Source organism: Lygodium microphyllum, chromosome 20, assembly GCF_053477565.2.
Source record: "Lygodium microphyllum isolate KBCC chromosome 20, Lygodium_microphyllum_v1.1.10, whole genome shotgun sequence".
In the NCBI taxonomy this organism is placed as follows: Eukaryota; Viridiplantae; Streptophyta; class Polypodiopsida; order Schizaeales; family Lygodiaceae; genus Lygodium; species Lygodium microphyllum.
The window spans coordinates 129,916,695-129,937,719 of NC_141154.1; the positions used below are offsets into that span (position 1 = coordinate 129,916,695).

The following is a 21,025-nucleotide window of genomic DNA, read 5'->3' on the forward strand; positions in this document are numbered from 1 at the left end:
CCATAATGTGTGTTATTTTGCCCATACAGGAGAAAAATTACAATTTCACGTGCTACCTCATTCAACGCATCTGCACATTACATGCTACCTCATCCAATGCGTTTACATGTCACCAAGATCAAATCCACCTATAGCTAGCGTTCATAGGTGTCCCAAGTAGAACTCGGGCCATATAGCTAGCGTTCATAGGTGTCCCAAGTAAAACTCGGGCCATACAGGGGACCAACAAGTAGTTCCTAGGTGTGAAAGGGATTTACTAGCCAGAGCCCCCTGGCACCCAATCCATCTCCTACTTAACAGGATCCCTCCTGGGAGACCTCTCGCCATCGAAACTGGTCCATGCTTCCGCAACAGTAAAAACATCCCCTCTTGGTATGGGGATTCAACACCTATCCTTGGGGGAGATATAGGGCTCCTCAATTCTTATCTCTTCCAATTCTTAATTCAATTAGGATCTAATCTAGAAGATCACAAACAAGATTGATGTCTACAAGCAGTTATGACTTCAATCAATCATGCAACTTTCAAGTGATGCTTAATTCTAGTAGCAATTGACACTTGAGTTTCACATAATGAAATCTTCCCCTTGGAATTTAACCAGGGGCATCCAGATTTTGGGGACTCTAACTTCCCAGTTCTTGTAACCAAGTTTCTTGGCCTTAAGTCAATATTTCTCAAGAGACTTATCTTATTTCTATTGAATTTGGATAGAAATTTTCTAGAAAAACGTATGGTATCGCGATTGGTAAAGGGTTGTTATCCGCGCCTAGGACTCCATTAGTGACTCCCGTGCTCGCAACTCCAACTATTGCTTCCACGTTAGTAGGGTCATTCGCGATTTCTACTTTTGAATTCTTTCTCATCGGGGCCATGACGGAATAGAGGTATGATAGAATAGGATAGAGTTCTTCAGTGTCTTCTCTTCTCGGATCAAAGTAGAAGAGGATGAGAGACCTTCAACGTATCCCTTTCCTTGGGTTGAATGGGATGATGTCTCCTTGTCTCGTGGAACAGTCTCTCCTCCTTCTCGATTAGCATCTCGTCCTCGTCAAGATTGCTCGTTGTCCTTCCTCGTCTCGTGGGAGCCATGGAAGCAGCATGATGGGTTCGGACATCGCTTCCACGTAGGGTTGGAGAGAAAGAGAGACTCGACTAATTATAGCAGAGCTTTGTCGTGTGAATAGCAGCAGAGAGACTTCTGCATGGGTCGTTGTGTGTCTGTTACATGATGCTCTACCCCTGTTTATATAGTAGTGAGAGGGGGGGTAAAGAGAGGGCACCTGCTTTTTGGCGTTTTTAATGACATCATCGATGACAAAGATTTCCTTTTTTTTCCTACCCTACAACTTGTTTGGATTACAACTTCATTGTATAAACTCCAAATATAGTTGTTCGTTAAAACAATCGAAACACATCTAGTCGACAAGCTAGCGTAGGCAGAATTGCAAAAATCCATAAAAAATAGACAAAATAATTATTTTTGTAAATCAAGTTATTTTTATCCATATTTTGTCTTGGACGACTTATTCCCTTCAAAATAAGTCACATTATATATTTGGATCCATCTAAAGTTAGAATAAAGTCATCTAAACATGATACTAGAGATTTCAGACTATTCTAGTAAACCAGACCTACTTCCTGTAAATCCTATAGAGATTCTGCAGTTTTTTTTTCCATGTGTGGATGTGCAACATAAATCAATTTTCTTTGGAATGTATACGCACATTGTTTATTAAAATAAACTAAGTAATGGAGACATTACAATCTCAATCCTCTCTTAGGCTTTCTTGCATTGAAAATGGTCTATTCTATGCTGAAATTTTTCACTACTGTTTAGTGATTGCCTCACCCTAATCTCTTGACTTGTGATGATTATTTGAGCATAAACTAATCTCTGAAATCCATTGTAAATGAGGTGATATAGCAGTGAGTCACTGCTCGGTAAGCCCTTTCCCTATTTCCAATTCAAAACCATGCACTTCATGAAAAGAATTACTTCCAAGCTCCCATGCATAGCATGCTGATTGTTTAATTAAACCAAATGTCTGCCATGTATACATTCTACGCAAGTTAGAAGCAAAAGAGGAAACCTTGAAGTCCCCCTTCTGATTATGACCTTGAAGGGTGCACAACCTGACTCGAGGGGCACTGTGGCCACCTCCTAGTGATCCGAAGCCTGAACTTGCTTGCAGGTGCAGAGATATTTTGGGGACATTGAGAATTGGCATGTCATGATGATGCCATTGATGTCTATGACATATTGATGTATTTGGGATTATGCCATTGATGTATATGACATATTGATGTACCACTGATGTACTTGCAATGATGTATGACTGAGAATTAATGCTAAAATGTATCTTTAGATACACATGCAGTCATGTATGGAGTTATGATAGTGAATGCAACAAACAATGCATGTATGATGCTCATATATGAGTGACATAGTCATGGGAATGCTCATTTTCATGCTTAGTAGTGATCTTATGGTGTAGACCATGAACATGTATGATGAAACAATGTATGGTGCCATGGGAGAAGTGGTTGCAGACATACAATAGACAAGGGACCATATTTCAACTCTTTGAATTCCTACAGGGGGTGCTGTAGAAATTTTTAGTCAGTTACATAGGTAAAGAGTGAGTACTAGCACTAAAGAGCAGGTCCCAAAGAGTGTTTGCAGACCTTAGTAACCCCCCTATCCGTTTGGCACTTTAGTTGGGAACTACCCATCCCTTACAAGCCAAAATAATCCCCTACTACTCTCAAACAGGGTCCAAGACTGCATAAAACAACTACAGATTTTCTTTATTAAACCTATAGTAGCATGCTTGTGCTCTATTCAAAGAGGGGATCCTAACTTTGATTTGAACTAAAAATTGGATCATTCAGAGCTCCCTAGCTCAAGTTACGAGCAAAACAGTGAGCAAGGGTCTAACGGGACTGCACTTAGCCATGGCAGGGAACAGGGGAAAAACTAAGGCAAATGATGACCTCCAGCAACAAATAAGGGATGCACACATCCCGAGGGCTGAAACTAACCTTGAGGTGGAAGATGAAGATTACTCTCATGACGTGGGAAGCCTCAGTGCGCTCACTAACACCCTCAGTTCGCATGAGACAAGGCATGTTGAGAGGCATAGAGAATTGATGGAAGGCATTGGTCAAATGAAGACCACTATGGACACCCTTGCTACCCAGCTCACTAAGTGGATGGAATTCCAAATGAAAGGGAAGGAACATGAGGATAGGTCAGATATATATGCTGAAAGAGTGACTGGCCCATCCATGAATGCAATAAATATGAACTCCCAATGTATTTTGGGGAGAGTGGGCATCCCTAATAGCACTTTTGAATAGGGAGAGCCTTCACATAGGCAACGGGAGCCCATGAACAATGCAATCAGGGGTCATTTCCAGCCATCACAAGGGCCCATGCCATCTATGCGAGTAACAATGGATCATTTTTGGGCAGCCACATGGATCAGCCTCAGTTTGGATATATGGGACAACCGTCTAATCATGAAAGAGAGCTGAGAGACAATATTATTTTCTCAAAATTCAATGGCCAATCGTCATCTCCAGCTGAACTCGAAGAGTGGCTTTCCAAGCTTGATGATTATTTTGACATCTTGCCCCATAGTGATGATGACCAAAAGATCCATTTTGCAACCATCCACTTGGAAGGATTTGCATATACATGGTGGAGGTACATTAAAAGAGAAAATCAGCAAGTAGACTCGTGGGAAGCGTTCAAGGTACTCATGGTGCAAGTATTTGTCTTGCTGGTGGAAAAAGAAAAGCTTGCTTGCCAATGGTGTGGCCTTGAACAGCGTGGTCTTGCTATTAGAGAATACACAAATTAGTTCCTCAACCTTACCATGTATGTTGAGTTGATTAGTGATGATACCAAGTTACACAAGTATGTGTATGGGCTGGATCCCCAACTCTTGGATGATGTTTCAGCTCAAAATCCATCGGATTTGTTCAAAACTATTGAGTTGGCTGAGAGGTACTCTCATAAGTATCACCGGGATGCTTCATTTTAGCATGGACAACAAAGAGGGGCGTCTCAGCCAGTGTTTGGGTAGTAAAAAGGACCTATGCAGTCACATTTTGGGCAACAAAGAGGTGCTGTAAGGCCAGGACAGTTTGGGGCAAGTTATGGTGGTGGTAACGTGCCATTCAACACTCCTAAGATCCCCACATAACCTACTTTTAATGCCTCAAGACCACAAAGTAATTTCAGGATAGCAAACAACCCGATAATAGATAATAAGCAAGGGGACAGCAAGAATAAAAATGCTTTAGCCTTTGGCATTCCAAAGTCCATTCCCATGGATTTGTATAAAGAAAGAAAGGAAAAGGGGCTTTGTTTCAAGTGTGATGAGAAGTATACAGTTAATCATGCCTCAAAATGTGCTTTTAGAAATGCTAAGGCACGGGTTCACAACATGTTGGTATTTGAGGACTCAGAGGAGGACCCTGAGGATGCACATGCTTTTATGATGACTGTTGAAACAGATGATGTTGATGAAGAGTTTGGTCAAGAAGAGTTCTTTGACCTTGCGGACTCTTTTTCTTTTGACCTCGGTGGTCGTGTATCATGGGATATGGGTGGAAAGAATCAACCATATGTTGGAATACATGCTGCCACTATTTATACCATATCTATGATGCTTGGATAGAATCCAAAAGCCCTAATACATTGCATATTAAGGGAAAAGCTCATGGGAAGGATGTGTTTATACTTGTAGACAGTGGTAGCACTCATAGTTTCATTAATAGAGGAGTCATGGAGAGGCTAAAGTATTTTCCCACTGATTTATAGTAGCCATTGAAGGTGCAAGTTGCCAAAGGGGATGAAGAAATTAGCACTTAAGTATACCCTAATGTACATATTCAGCTTGCTAAAAATTTTGGACAGCAAATGGATTTAATTGCATTGGAAATGGGACCTATAGATGTCGTCTTGGGTTGTGATTGGCTGAAAACTTTGGTCACTATAACCATGGATTTTTCCTTGCTGTATATGGAGTTTGTCAGTGTGGGACAGCTCATTCACTTGCATGAAATTCAAAGTAATAGTGAATTTCAGCTCATTACCAGCAAACAACTCAAGAAAGAGTTCAAGAGACAATCCCAAATCTTTGTATTGCTGTTAAATAAAGAAAATTCAGATCAGTCCACTAAAATAATAAATAATTCTGCATTGAGAGCTCTTTTAGAAGAGTACAAGGACCTCTTCCAAGTACCTATAGCACTATCCCCTAGTAGGGTGGTTGATCATCCCATAGATCTAGAGCCTCAATCAAAGCTTGTAAACAAACCACCTTACAAAGTGTCTAGGTGTGAAAGAGAAGAAGTTGCCAAACAAGTCAAACATGGGATTTATTGAGCCTAGTTCTTCACCATATGCTTCCCCTATGTTATTGGTAAAAAAGAAGGATGGATCTTTCAAGATGTGCATAGACTACATGGATCTTAATAAGATCACCATGAAGAACAAGTACCCCATTCCACACATAGATGACTTGCTAGATGAGCTTAAGGGGGCTAAGTACTTTACAAAGATAGATTTGAGGCTAGGCTATCACCAGATCTACATGAGGACAGGGGATGATGTCAAAACAACATTTCAGACTGATCGAGGGCTTTATCATTTCTTGGTTATGCCTTTTGGGTTAACTAATGCACCGGCCACCTTTCAAAGATTCATGAACAAAATACTTTAGCCCTTTCTTTTCTAATTTGTGTTGGTTTTCTTTGATGACATCCTCATCTATAGTAGATCACTATAGGATCACCTTTAGCATATGAGGCATGTGCTTGATGTATTAAGGTAGCATAGACTCTTTGCCAATGAGACAAAATGTTCTTTCATGCAGAGAGAAGTGGAATACTTGGGGCACATTGTTAGTGAAGATGGAATTAGGGCTGATCCTAAGAAAGTGCAATGTATAAAAGACTAGCCCACACTTGCAAAGACCACTTCACTTAGAGGATTTATTGGTCTCTCATCATTCTATCACAGTTTCATTAGGCATTATGCCACTATTGCAGCTCCCTTGAGACTGATAGGCTTAACAAAGAGGCATTTTTCTGGGATGCCATAGCTGATATTAGCTTTAATAAGCTCAATGAATTGCTTACATCAACTCCCATCTTGGTTTGCCTAGATTTTTTGAAAGAATTCACCATTCAGTGTTATGCCAGTGGCAGAGGCATAGGGGCTGCATTGTTACAGGAGCATGGGGTTACAGTGTTTGAGAGCCGCAAACTTGCTGAAAATGAGATGGCCATGAATGTATATGACCAAGAGATGTTGGCCATCCTTCATGCCATTAAGAACTTGCACCACTACTTGTATGGCAACAGATTTAGGGTCAAGAGCGATTGTAGGGTCCTCAAGTATTTCCTCTCTCAGTCTTATCTTACCCCCAAACAACGCAGATGGGTAGCTACATTGCAGAACTATGACTTTGACATTACACATACGTAGGGAAAAGACAATGTAGTTACTGATTTGTTATCTAGAATGTGGGCATGTAAAGTTTCAGCCATCATGGAACTTCATAATGATTGGATAGAAGAGCTTCAAGAGGCCTATTTGTTAGATGCTGATTTCAACCATTTTTTGGAAATTATAGCAAGGACATGTGGAAGAAAACTCTCCATATTAGCTTATGAATGGTCTCTTATGGTTTCTAGGCAGGATTGCCATCCCATACACTTCTCCATTCATGCAAAGATCATGCAAGAGATGCATTTCTTGACTACAGCTAGTCATTTGGGCATATTTAAAACCTATGACAAGATTTTTAAGAGCTTTCATTGGAAGGGCCTATGGAAGGATGTAAAAGATTTTGTCTTGAGCTGCGTGCCATGTTAGCAAAACAAGGACAACACCTTAAAACTAGCTGGTTTACTTCAGCCATTGCCTATGCCCGAAGGCAAATGGAAACACATTACTATGGACTTCGTTATCGGCCTACCGGTGACCAAAAAAGGATGAAGTAACATCTATGTAGTTGTGGACAGACTCACCAAGGCAGCCCATTTCATTCCTACAAAGACTCAATATAATCCTTCTCAAGTAGCCAGTCAATTCATGGAACATGTTTTCAGATTACATGGTTTACCACAGGTCATTGTGCATGATTAGGATGCTAAGTTCATGAGTAAATTTTGGCAGGCAGTTTTCAGCTCTATGGGCACTCAGTTAGCCCCTTCCATTGCTTACCATCCATAGATCGATGGCCAGACAGAGAGGGTTAACAAGTGGCTAGAAACTTACTTGAGGCATTTTTGTCATGATGTGCAGCATGCTTGGGACTCATGGTTGCATTTGGCTGAGTTTGCTTATAATAACTCCACACACTCTAGCATTGGAGTTTCACATTTTGAGGCATTGTACAGCTATAAGGTGCCCCTTCCCACGGTTATCTTCAATGATAAGATAAACCCACAAAGCAAGTAGGAGTTGGATAGAATACATACCTTACTTCAATAGTGTAAAGTCAACTTGAAGAAAGCTCATGATCAAATGAAGCTTTATGCTGATGACAAAAGAAGGGATGTTGAGTTCCAAGAAGGGGATTTGATGCTTTTGAAGGTGCCCAAGTCCAGATATGCCACCCTTAAGGATGGGTCCATCAGCAAGTTAGCTCACAGGTTCTATGGGCCATACTGGATTGCCAAAAGAGTGGGAGACTTGGCATATCGGTTGGTATTGCCCCCATCCATGAAGATTCATAATGTCTTCCATGTGAGTCAATTGAAGCCCTTCATTGGATCATCAGTGGATTATCTTGAGGAGCTACCACCGATAGATGAAGAAGACATCATTCAATGCATAACCCATCAAGTCATAGGACAAAGGGAAAAGAAGCTTTGCTCTCACTCCATCATGGAATACTTGATTAAGTGGCAAGGTTTACCACTTGAGGAAGCTTCTTGGAGGCGAGCTTCAAATTTGGAAGAGTTTTCATACCTATTAGAAGCAAATTTGGCTGAAATCTAGGTAACTATGGCCCTGATTTTTCTCAGATTGTGACTGTAGACATCTCTCTATTTCAAAGCAGATTTTATTATGTACTATGGACAGAAATGGGCATCATACATGGGCTAAAAGTACTCCTTGAGAGCTCTGTTTTCACATATGGCACACCCCGATATGAGTCTCCTACAAAAAGTTATGACAAATTTACTACAGCAGGGCCCTGTAGTAAACAACTTGTTGTCCACTATTTGCAGCTCGCATTTACTCAAGACATTTGGGTCAAATTTTCATTTTTATAATTCCCCAATAAGGTCCATGTATCGTACATACCCCAATGATCCATCATACACAATAATACCTCTTCATTCATTAGCATACCCTTGTAATAATGCAGCATAGTAGTACTCTAATATGCTCCTACCTAGTTATCATAAGTGCCCAAATTGTTTTTGAGGGCAAAAACTTTTGGGTGGGGATGGAATGTAAGAGAGAGGGATTTAATAATGGGAAAATACTAGCTACACTGGTGGTTGGTATATAAGGTGTTAGGAACTTGATTTTTTACCATCAGATAATAATACAAGTCTCCTTTCATCTTCACCTCTCTCCAAGCTTTCATGGCTTCTTTCTCTCTCTTCTTGTCTTTCTCTCTCCTCATCACTCTCTTTCTCTCTCTTATTGCAGTCTTTCACTCTCTTCTGCACACACACTCTCTCCTCTTCTTCTCTCTCTCTCTCTCTCTCTCTCTCTCTCTTGTCCTCTTCTTGATACCATTTAGTTACATAATCAGTGCACACTAAAATATATATATTAGAACGATAATGTGTAGGTGGATCAATTGGACCAACAAAATCTATACCCCATTTCTCAAAAGGTGCCAATGCCAATATAGGAGTTAATGGCATTGCAGAGCGCTTAGTTAGTCTCCCATTATGTTTGCATTTATTACACTTTCTACAATATTCATTTGCATCCTTGTATAAAGTAGACCACCAATAACCAACAAACAATACTTTCTTCACTGTCAAATCTCTTGCAAAATGACCACCACAAGGTTCACCATGCAATGCAGTTAAGATCAGTGGTACCTCATCTTCTCAAACACATCTTCGATAAATTTCCTCATGAGCAAAATACTTATATCTGGTTTGTGCTAGATTTCTCATGCTTATTTCCTCCACATGCCACAAGGCCTCCTCATCCTCTCCTACAAGTCTTTCTCTCTTACGTACATACTCTCTTCATCCACACTAGGGACATTGCTTTCATCATACACTCTACCATCCGAGGTATTAAAGGCACAACATACAACCAACAAGGTTGTTGTGGGTTAGGGTAGAAGATCACCTGTATGGAACCATTTAAGAATTTATCATAAAATAAAAGGTATTTGTGGCCTTCAATTTGCTTTTTTTTTTTAATTAAGAAAAGGACATGCAAACATGCACTTGCATACAATGACTCAACAAGGCAAACATGTCTCACAAACCATCCCACTTCTTCTTAGAATCCACCTCCAAGAATCTAGATTGCCATCATCGAATGGTGGTCCCCACTCCTAATACTACTTGTAGCATGTTGTTGACTTTCTTGCTCAAACTTTGCCATGTTACCATAATCCGTCATGGATTACAATTTATCAATAAGCTCTACTTGAAAATGTTGCCCACGTGACCATGCCACATTGTAGACTTTGTATTGTATATTAAAACTTTAGAGTTAGTTGTCATTTACACTTATTGGATACATCAATTATGAAAGTGCACGTTTACCTTTGGACTACATCCCCTAGAGAACTTTTGCTCCTCTCCTGTGACTACCTCACTTTCATGTGATACCCTTGTCAATGCATCGTGCAACCACCTCACAAGCATGAACTGCATCACCTCCTCCAAACCCTTAGGATATTGAACAGGTTGCTGAAACTTACTACGTCAAAATTCCCATAGTGTTGCCTCTTGTTGCCTTCTAGAAACCTCATACTTATGAAGCCACTTCTCCATGGATGCATAGATGTGCAGTATACAAAAAAAATTCACCTTCTTCTCCATGGTTCCATCCATCTAATTCTTTATCCCATCTCCAACTACCACATCTCCAATTAGTCTATCATTGTCCTTAAGGGCCCACAACAGTCTATTGTATATATCCACCATTAGAAGTCACACAAAAATATGTAACAAGGCATCTAACACTAGCTAGCCTTCAGGCATGCTACCCTTTCGATGAGCCTAATGTCGCACAAAGCCTTTCAAGGTCTTCATGAAGTGCTTTAAAAAGAACATCCACTGACTATGCACTAGTCTTGCAACCTCCACTTCATACACAAGATAGACTAGGGGGTGGGTCTATATCGTGAGCATGCTTGTTGATAAATACTTTTCAAAAAAAAAAAGTCTCCACCACTCGTTGCCTTGCCAATTGAATTGAGGATAGCCTTATTTCCTTCTAGGAGATCCACTTCACTAATTTAGACAACTAATAAAAGCCTGAATGTATCTCTAGAGTGGCACAACCCATGATCACGATCAGTAGTATGAATAGTTACAAATTTGACACATTATATATTAATAGTCAATGCAAAAAGAAAAATCAAGTATGTGACTATCTAGGCTAGTATAAACTTGGCATATCTTATGCCTATCATGGGATTTGAGTCCTATCAGTTAGTCACTTTTAGAAAATGTGGTCTTGAGAGAGCACATGACACCCATCAACGTGTAGATAGACACAATTATTTGCTTCACACGCAACTACCATAGCTTATTTGTGGCAAGAATGCGTCCATCTTGCCTAACTCTTTCAAGTCCATCCTTGCCCCCAAAGTGCCTCTAACCTTTTATTATGTGTGTGCTAGTAGTCCTTGTTAACTACAACACTCCACCATGGCTTTCTATCAAGAAAGGATAGTTGATCTTTAGTTTGCTCATGCACGGATGCTATAAATTCAAGAATATAGATGTTTATCTCCATCCATTAGTTGATGATCTTAAGATGTTGTGGGAGGAGGAAATTGGAGTGGAAGACATGAGCAAGCATTCGAAGAGATGGTCCACTATTATAAGAACCATTCCTATGTGGACCATGCATGACTTTTCGAGTTTTGGGGAGTGCTCAAGTAAATGAGTCTCCATTATCATTGATTTCTCTAATACCATACTTTTATGTTCATGTTGACTAGATATAATAGTTTTTGTAGGGGTCATCGCCTTACGTTAGCATGCATGTACCATATGTGTGGACCAAAGCTGGGACTCCCAGAGGTCTCGAACAATGAGACTGCTAGTTTATTAGGTTAGCATGCATGTCCCATATGTGTGGACCAAAGCTAGGACTCCTAGAGGTCTCGAAAAATGAGGCTGTTAGTTTATTAGGGGCATGCAACATTCTTGCTAGAGGACTATGATTTGAGAGAAGGATTCCTCGGATGACCTCCTACAAATATGAATGCCCAAAGCTAGTATGAGTGGAAAAGGGTCCATGAAAAGTCGCTTCCAAATGGAATGCGTTGGTTTTTAGTTTTTTATGGGTTACACAAAATAGATGGATTCACACCATCCACAGTAAGACTAAATTGAAGATTCCTTGCTTCTTTTGCAAAGTTTGAAAACACGTGATGACATGCTTGCAAGTTTACTTAGATAAGCACTACATACTATTCATGGATCTATTTTGCACATGCTATGTTGTCAAGCTTGCTATGCTTGGCATCTGAAACATGTGATGAACATGCACTATGAGTAGAAAGTGTCTGAGAACCTTCTCATGGATTGTTTGACCTTGCATCTAAACATATAACAGACATAAGATATGAGAGGAAAGTGTATGAGAACCTTCTCTAGGACTGTTTGACCTTGTAGGTCTTGTCAATACCTATCAATGCTACACTTTGGACATGTAACCATTGACTCATATTCTTCTCAAAAGAGCACAAAATCATTGATATAGATGTATGTTGTTGTAATACATGCCTAGCTTCCATAACACTTGCCTCGTGTCATCAAGAGACTCTAGCATCATGTTTTCGGATGGAAATTTGTGACATTTCATTGTTTTGAAAAATTTCTAAAAAATTAAAGAAATCAATACAAGTTTTTTTACAATTAAGAAATGAATGTATGATGCACTTGAACATCTCAATTACACTTGCATCACTCCATCCATACTTTGCTTGTATACTTGAGAGCACAAGAAGCATCTTTAAGCAAGATACTCAATATCCATCATACAATGATATGAAAGCCTCCTCTTTTAATGGATAAAAAAATTCAGCATCCATGGGTACTAATGCCTTGATCATCACTTCCATCTCAAGGTCCAATATTTTAGGGAGACTCCAATTGGTCCCTAGTCTCTTCTCTAATGAAGGGTGCACGAAAGGAAGCATCTTCTAGAGAATGAACATGCTCAAGTGCTCCTTGCATAGTACGCCCATGAACTCTTCTTGTTAGGCATAGGATGTACATTGCTTATTACAATGTGCTATCATCCCCTTATGAAGATATCTATAAACAAGCAAGTTGAAGTTTATTATCATTGGATCTTGAATATATAACACAATTAATGCACACTTTACTCACCACTAACTTGTAGTCCAAGACCACTTGATCAATGATTTCTAACTTGAACTTGTCGTAGCATTGTGTATGGTCTATGGAAAAATGACGATTTCGGCAAATTGCAAACTTGCACTAAGTGCATGGAAATGGAACACACTGATTGAGATATGCCTCTCGATCTCTAGTGTCATAGTCATCATCATTAGTCATTTTTACTATAGTATGAATAATACATCGTCCACAATGCTATGCTATGTTCTCACTCTCATTCTCTTAATTTATCTTTCTCTCTCCCTCCCCTTCTTTACTTCTTTTCCTCACTCTCTTACCCCCTCTCTTTCCTTATCTCTCTCTAAACTCTCTTTCTTTATCTCGCCCCTGTTAATTTTCATTCGCTATCTTTGTTCTCTCTCTCTCTCTCTCTCTCTCTATCTATATATATATATATATATATATATATATATATATATATATATATATATATATATATATATATATATATATGTATGTATGTATGTATGTATGTATGTATGTATGTATGTATGTATGTATGTATGTATGTATGTATGTATGTATGTATGTATGTATGTATGTATGTGTATATGTATATGTATATGTATATGTATATACATATCACCCTCCCCCTCTCACTATATGTATCACTATATGCTACCAATGCATATAGCCACACCAAAAAAAGCATCGCTAATTTCCATATCTATGCTACCAATCCCTTGTAGTGTGTGTAAATTTTAGAATTCATGATTGGATGAAGTGACCATGGTTTGATATGGGGATCCCCTACCTATACCTCCAACATTTGTGTAGTGAATTTTCATATGTGCCAAAGACGTAGATTTCATAGGTTTATCATTGACACAAATAAGAATACTATTTGTGAGGATGCTGATTTAGAATCATTGTTGTTATTACAGTTGGATATAGCTTGTTGGCTCAAGCTTTACCAAAATTACCTTACTATTCCACAATTAGCCATTGCAAAACTCATGGCATGAGCGCAATTTCTCCACAAATTTAAGGAGGAGGACATGCAAGTGTGCATTTAATGGTTTGAATCTTCAAAAAAAATCTTAAAGAATGTGTTTCATGTCAATAAGATTCTCTTTGCATTTCAAAATCCAAGGCCATGCCGGTCTTTTAAAATTGTTTCTCCTTAAGCCTAGAATACACGTCTTTGATTCCCCTAGTATTTACAGAAATGGAGGCTAATATTCTAGCCACATCTTGGGAATCATCAGAATGTGCAACAAAAAAGGACAAACAAGAATATATGGATGCCTTCATCCCTCCAAGGTTTCTTGAAATTTTTTTTCCAATAAAAAATAAAAAAGCATGGAATTTTGGTACCTACAATTTGTTGGCATCTATTCCAATCAAAATGTGCTTCTCTTGGGAGAAAAAAACCAACAATTTGCTAACCTTGAATACTCAAATCTTGGTCAAGAGGGTGCCTCATCTCTCTTTAGTACAACTTGTCTACCTTGCCCATTCTCTATCCAGACATTTGAAGGAGGAAGATGCCCATTCCATATGGGTTATGTATTGCCACTAAGGCACATAGAAAACTTGACGGCAAGAAGGACACACCATCTTTGTATGGATGCATGAACTATTTCTGACCATTCATAAAATGTGCATATGATACCACTAATCATAGACTTGAATGTAAGAATACCTCTACATTGTGGTCCAACCACAAACTATGGTTCATTATCCACAAGGTGAACAAAATATTTGTGGAAAAGTCACTTCAAGAATCCATGAATCTTTGCTTCAAATGGATTAATAAGGCACTTGATTTCATCAAAGCCTCTTTGATTTTTCCTATTACAAGGAATTGGTCCTCATGGCCATGAAAAAGTCTCTTAGATTCCACTTCAAGTCCTTATTAAAAGGAGTTTTTCTTCTCCAAAGACATATCTATGCTCACAATGTTTGGCTTTCAATTTCATTTGGATGGTCTTTTGTGCCCTATTTAAAAGATAGATCATATGAATCTAAAGCATGCTTCTTTAATAATAATGAATAGTATTGCTTTTGCCACCCCTATGTGTCTCCAATTTTTATGTTTCTCATAATAAGAAACATGTCGTGAGACTTATGATTTAGTTGTTATATCAACCCAAGGGAAATTTCACTTCTTGAAAAATGTCTTAATCATATCTCCTTATAGTCATACAATCAATGTCTTGTGGAAAAATTTGTAATGGAAGCATTCACATGCTTCCTTGAGTTGTGTAATGCAAATAAAGTATACTTGATTGCTCTATTAAGACTTTATTCCTAACAAATTTGAAAACACATCATATTATGATCTAAGTCACCACGATGAATCAAACTATTCATTCAAGGACCTAACTAATAATTTTTTTATTATCAAGCTAGAGAAAGCACCAAACAATGCTATTTTGATTTGCAAAAAATTTATAGCACCAAGAATGTTACTTTGATTTTGCAAATTGCATTCGATAGAACAAACGGGCTTGATTTGAACACACATTTATTAATAGTGAGGATTTTGCTAAGGTTCTCGTTTATCTTAAATGGAAATTAAAAGTAATATTAACTCCTTTCCAACCATACTTCTCTTCCTTATGGCTTCATATGAAGCACATAAGATGGACCTTAGATGACTTACCAACACTACTAAATTTATCAACTAAGAAATATCCACTCTTTATGCTTTGTTATACTCTCATATAAAGAAGAAATTCATGAAAAATGCAAACATATTCAATAATCATATATTCCTAACTTCTGGATTGAAGATATAAACTTTTTGGATGATTGAATCCTCTCACTACAATTTATCCTCAACTTACTAAAAATGATATTTAGTGCTTGTTCAGTTGGCATTAAAAAGTGTTATAAATGTATCCCCCCACCTAATTGAGATTATGGTCTTAAGACCACTATTGCAATTGATCATTCAATCAAACAAAATAAAACTCAATATCATTTAACAAATTCTAGTCTATCTATTGTCGTTGTGGAACTTGGTCTAAAACAAAAAGGTCATTCTTTTTCAATCTTAGAGACTATCAAGATAAACCAATGGCTCATAGATCATACATCTATTCAACTTGGACATAAGGCATATAGAAAAACTTGTGGTTTCCCTATGGGTTTCCCATGCTCTCCAATATGGTATACCCTTCATCTATTCTACCATAGGGATTCCCATGCTCTCCATTATGGTGTACCCTTTATCTATTCTACTTTGAGCATTGCTGTGATGGTTGGGGTATTGGGCAAGAGGGTAGATGGGGTCGGGTGGAGTGCGGCTTTGCCCTTTCCTTCAGGGAAGGGTGGAGGTAAGTCTTCTGACACTGGGGCATTGGTTCCCTGTCCTGCCTGGGCGAGCTCATTGCCGCTAGTTCCTCCTACCTGCACTGTTGTTCTATGGACATGTGCACGGCTTGTGCCAAGTCCTCCTCTTCTTTCCTTCTCAACTCCTCTTGTTCAGCAGATTTTCTCCTCCTCTCTTTTTGCATTCTACCAAAAATTGGTTAGAAATCAAAGATGGGATCCACTAAGATGGTTTCATCACAGTTAGAGATGCTATGATGACATCTTTTATTCAATATCCCTAATCCAACTATCTTCATAAACACAATCAACACTGATAAGGACGCTTACTTCCAAATTTACCCAAAAGAATACATACACCTTGAATACACTAAAAGCCAATACCATGTCTTTCCATTAGATCAAATCATCTCCACATGAATAACATTTCATCATATCTAGATTATTGTTTGCCATCTCATAGAACCCTTTGACAAAAGTGATCTCCTAACTTTTCCTTGTATCAAATTCATTCAACATAATAGGAATAGACCCTCATGTTGGTCACAGAAGATCATTTTATCAGAAATTGACTCTCACATTTACTCCATCCATTTAGATGTAGAAGCAACATTGAGCATCCAAAAAACCACAAAGATATTTTGCAATAATGGCTTTAACAAGACATGTATATGGATGCTAGTAAATTCATACCTAGGAAAAGAGCTTCTCAAGATTCTTCTCCACATTAGTAAATTTCACAGGCTTCTCCATAAGGGTGTGCATATGAGGGACTCATACCAAATGGGTAGGTCCCTCTATGTGACACCTATCCATGGATATCTCTTGCTATATGGAGGTACATGAATGTAATTTCTACACACAATCAAATTGATATTCTTCAATGCAAATAAAAGATGATTAAAATAATCCTTTTGTGGATAGGCTTGCATGACATAATATTAGGTTCCCTAGAAATGTGTGGTGTAAAGGGACCTTTGAAGATAAGATTCCCTAACCCTAAAAGGAAGGATTATTCTTAGCTTCTCTTTCCCTTCCCTCGCAAGAAAAAATTTTGTCTCCTCAACTATGCTCATGGAGGTATGAAGGTGTATCCATAGCCATCAACAATGCTTCAAAATAGCTCTTAGGAAAAAATAAGAAGTGCACTTTCACTTTAAATGTCTTTTCTACCTTTCTCTAACAACACATACTCATGCTAGTATTTGATCATTATGATGTATTTTCAAAACACAAGCATATCTGTTGTGATTAGAGTCTCTCACTCACTCACTCACTCACTCACTCACTCACTCACTCACTCACTCACTCACTCACTCACTCACTCACTCACTCACTCGCTCGCTCGCTCGCTCGCTCTATCTCTCTCTCTCTCTCTCTCTCTCTCTCTCTCTCTCTCTCTCTCTCTCTCTCTCTCTCTCTCTCTCCTCCCCCCCAACACACACACACACACACACACACACACACACACAGATTAACATACTCCTTACCCATATTTATCAACTTGCATTGCAATAGTATGCATCATACTCATCACAATTAATGATGCCAAGATATGGATGCTTCTCATATGTGTATGGGATGCATAATATCCCATGAGGGCACTATGGCATGCATCTTGAGAATGACCCTTCTTTCCTAATCTTTCATTAAGCTAACCTTGGGGCATTTGTTAGTGGCTACCAACATAGCTAGCAAGATAAACACATCCTCTTCATCTGCTTCTTAGGTTTGGTTAAGTAACATTGATGTGACTTAATGACAATCGGTGTTGAATTATTGATATCTACATCCCATAATAGTGTGTTCCTTCTTAGTAATCCATTATTATGGATGGTTTTGTAGGTACCATGGTTAGCCCTTCATCAATATGGTTAATTTTAACTTCTTTGTAGAAGATGTGAGAGGTTATTTGTCTTGTATCAAAATATTTCTCACTTTATTTGTAGTTCACGATAATGACGGCATGGCAATATCACATAAATTTTGTATAATTCAATCATTTATAATACAATTTGAAAACTTGGAAATATACATTATATGTTTATTCTTGCACCATTATATATCATTTTAATAATTTATGTGGCTATTTTAGCCCTCTCCACATTGTAAATCTTGACATTTGATATAACCGATGGTCTTTTGGCTATAGTGTTTCATAGAGCTATAGTCATCAACAATTTCCATAATCTAGTATTCTGAAAAATGAATCACTTATCATGTCTTGTGTAAATTTTAGAATTCATGGTTAGATGAAGCAACAATGCTTGGATATGGGGATGCCCAGGGGATGCCTCAATGTCTAATGTAACACAAATGAATGAAGATTTGCAAGCACGCTTGAGTGATGAAATATTTGCACTAAAAATACCACACCCATTGTTAAAGTACCCCATAACAAAGGTCATACAGTTGAAATCACAAATGATTGATTGAATAAACATTGCTTTCTCATATATAATCTAGATGCATGCAACGAAAAGATATATCTTATTTCACCATCTAAGTTAATCTAGAGAAACATTGAAAGGAAGCAATGCATGCATGCTACAACAATGAGAAGACATTCGATACACAAGAAGACATACTAATATTGCATATAAATCATTTCATTGGGTACATGATTTATTCACATATTTATTATAACATTAGAATTAATGTACAAAACATCACAATGTTCAACTAGAAAATATGGATAGAATTACAAATTTTAATAATTTAGTTTGAAAAATAAGTTATATATTGCCTCACATTAGATGAGGATGGTCCCCTAGTGTGAAAAGCTTGTATCGAACTTACACACCCTTGCTGGTAGCCACAAGATTTAACTAGTTGGGCTATGCCTCCAAGCTTGTGATTAACAGTAGTTGTTGTGTAACTAAAACTGGCGAAAAAGGATGTAGAACATTGAAAAAATGGACCTACATATGACAATGAAATTGCATAGGGGTTACATATGAGAGTAAATTTGTGTAGGGATATAGATATTGGCAATTGTCTTGGTAGGAAAACATTATCAATTGTCTTGGTAGGAAACACATGAGAGTAAATTTGTGTAGGGTCAATTTAGACATTGGCAATTATCTTGGTAGAAAAACAAGATCAATTGTCGTGGTAGAAAAAATGGTTGAAGAATGTGCAAAGAGGGAGGGGGATAGAGACACCATCAAGATGATTTATTTCAAATGTATGACTTAACAACATTGCATCTAGTTATAGCTCATGCTTTGAAACATTATATCATGTTATTATATATGATGTGTCAATTTTCCATATGAAAAAAAATCTTAATATTTTTTTTGGGTATAATGTGGTTTCTATTAAGCTATAGTGGTCACCAAAAATGTTGGGATATTGCTTGAAAATCAAGAGAGTAAGTGCTTAAGACATATATTTTAACATTGTTTTAAAATATGCACATTAGAAGCTAACTTCTTAAATGCATATTTATTTATTTATCTCTTATGTGAAAAATGTATACTTGAAAACACTTTGTTGCATAAAATGCAGATTAGGGAGTTACACAAAAGAAGTGCTTCATACTATGTGAGGCAAGACTTCATGTGTGTGCCATTAAAAAAAAAGAGGGTGTGGCACATAGATGTTTAACAACACTCTTGCCCACTCTTGTTGTGGGACCTGTGGTTTGTATTTGTTTGTAATGTTAGTGAGAAGCACTATTGTATGGTATCTAATGCCTAGTATGAACATTGTTCATTCAAAATCCAGATAAGGAGGAGCCCAAAGTCTTAATATTTTTTGCATGATAGCCAAAGTGTTGATGTGTAAGTGCAATTTGGTCCAACCTAATGGAAGGACCAAAATACACATCCAAGAAAATGAAGACTCTGACGTGCATGTTAAAAAAGAAAGAGATTCCATGGATTAGCAACTACTCATTAGATAAAAACCAAGAGTGCAGCTGTACATTAGAGAATTCACTTATGTTGATTTCAACGATTGATAAGGAAAAGAATCAAGCCCTTTAAAAATTGAAAAAAAGAAAGGAAAAAACCTACAAATTGCTAGTTCCTAGAGATGGCTTAGTCTTGCATTATTGCCTCACTGGAACGGGGGGTCTTGGCACCTTAATAAAACCAATGGCATTACAAAAAACTAGATGTAAATTTCCCACGAAGAACAGGCTAACGATTACTATAGCATACCACAATGCAAAAATGAGAGAAAATACTAAAATAATGCACAACAAAAATGGAGAAGTGGAGAACGGACCCCCTTTAATTCCATGTAAAATTTCATGTGTGGAACTCCCATGCTTTGCATACAAAGGAAGTTCACGTTTTGCACTCTCGAAGCGTTGTATGCAAGGCCTCTCTTTGTGTTTTCTTTGTTGTTGGTATTAGTCACCACTCTCTCTCTCTCTCTCTCTCTCTCTTTGTTGTTGTTGGTATTAGTATGGTGGAGTGAACTTGACGTAGTCACCACACACACACACACACACACACTCTCTCTCTCTCTATAAAGAGAACCGAGACGTCTTTTCAAGAAGCCAAGGTGGCGAATCTGACAGTACTAGCTATCGCTCGCAAGAAAGCTAGGTTGGTCAGAGGAAATTCTTTTCAAACAAAACTGAATCTGCTCATCTGATCATGTTCTCCATCTTCCAATTGCTCGGTACTGGAACCAGTGTGTCTATCATCTAACCGAGGCAATATTCAACCACCATCATCATGAACTCCCTCTGGTGCAAGCTTTTCCTCCTGGGTTTTCCTGTGCTTGCCACGGTGTGTTGTTGCAGGTAATCAAATCGAAGGAATCAATGGAAGTTGCTATTTAATCGATTTGCCCAGAAAATATATATGTCGTTTATTAGCTGTATTCCTGTGGACGTATCAATAACATATAACTGCAACTAAGTGGATATCTAATTAATGGTCATTACAAGTACATTTCTGTGCATGTCTGATTAACACTTACCAGAATGTAGTGCGGAGTAGTGGTGGTTGGCTGGGTGGGGGGGCTTTGAGCTGGGGGTTTGGGGGAAGGGACATCTCGATTATAATTAGCTGCAACTATATGGATATCTAATTCATAATAAACTGTATTTCTGTGGATATATGAACAATAGTTAGCTGCGGAGCAATGGAGGGGTGAGCTGGGGAGCTTGGGGGAA

General features: G+C 38.1%; 1 protein-coding gene across 2 annotated transcripts in view; it reads left to right on the plus strand.

Moving 5' to 3' along the window:
- The first annotated feature begins 20,258 nt into the window (after positions 1–20,258).
- LOC148019389 (Melibiase family protein) overlaps positions 20,259–21,025 on the plus strand; it is a 211,256-nt gene continuing 210,489 nt past the window's right edge. Inside the window, exon 1 of one of the 2 annotated variants that reach the window (XM_087661037.1) lies at positions 20,259–20,650. In XM_087661037.1, coding sequence (XP_087517163.1) covers positions 20,583–20,650 — 68 coding nt within the window. In that variant the 5' untranslated portion in view covers positions 20,259–20,582. The remainder of the gene's footprint in view (positions 20,651–21,025) is intronic. The other variant, XM_087661036.1, reaches the window with a different exon arrangement.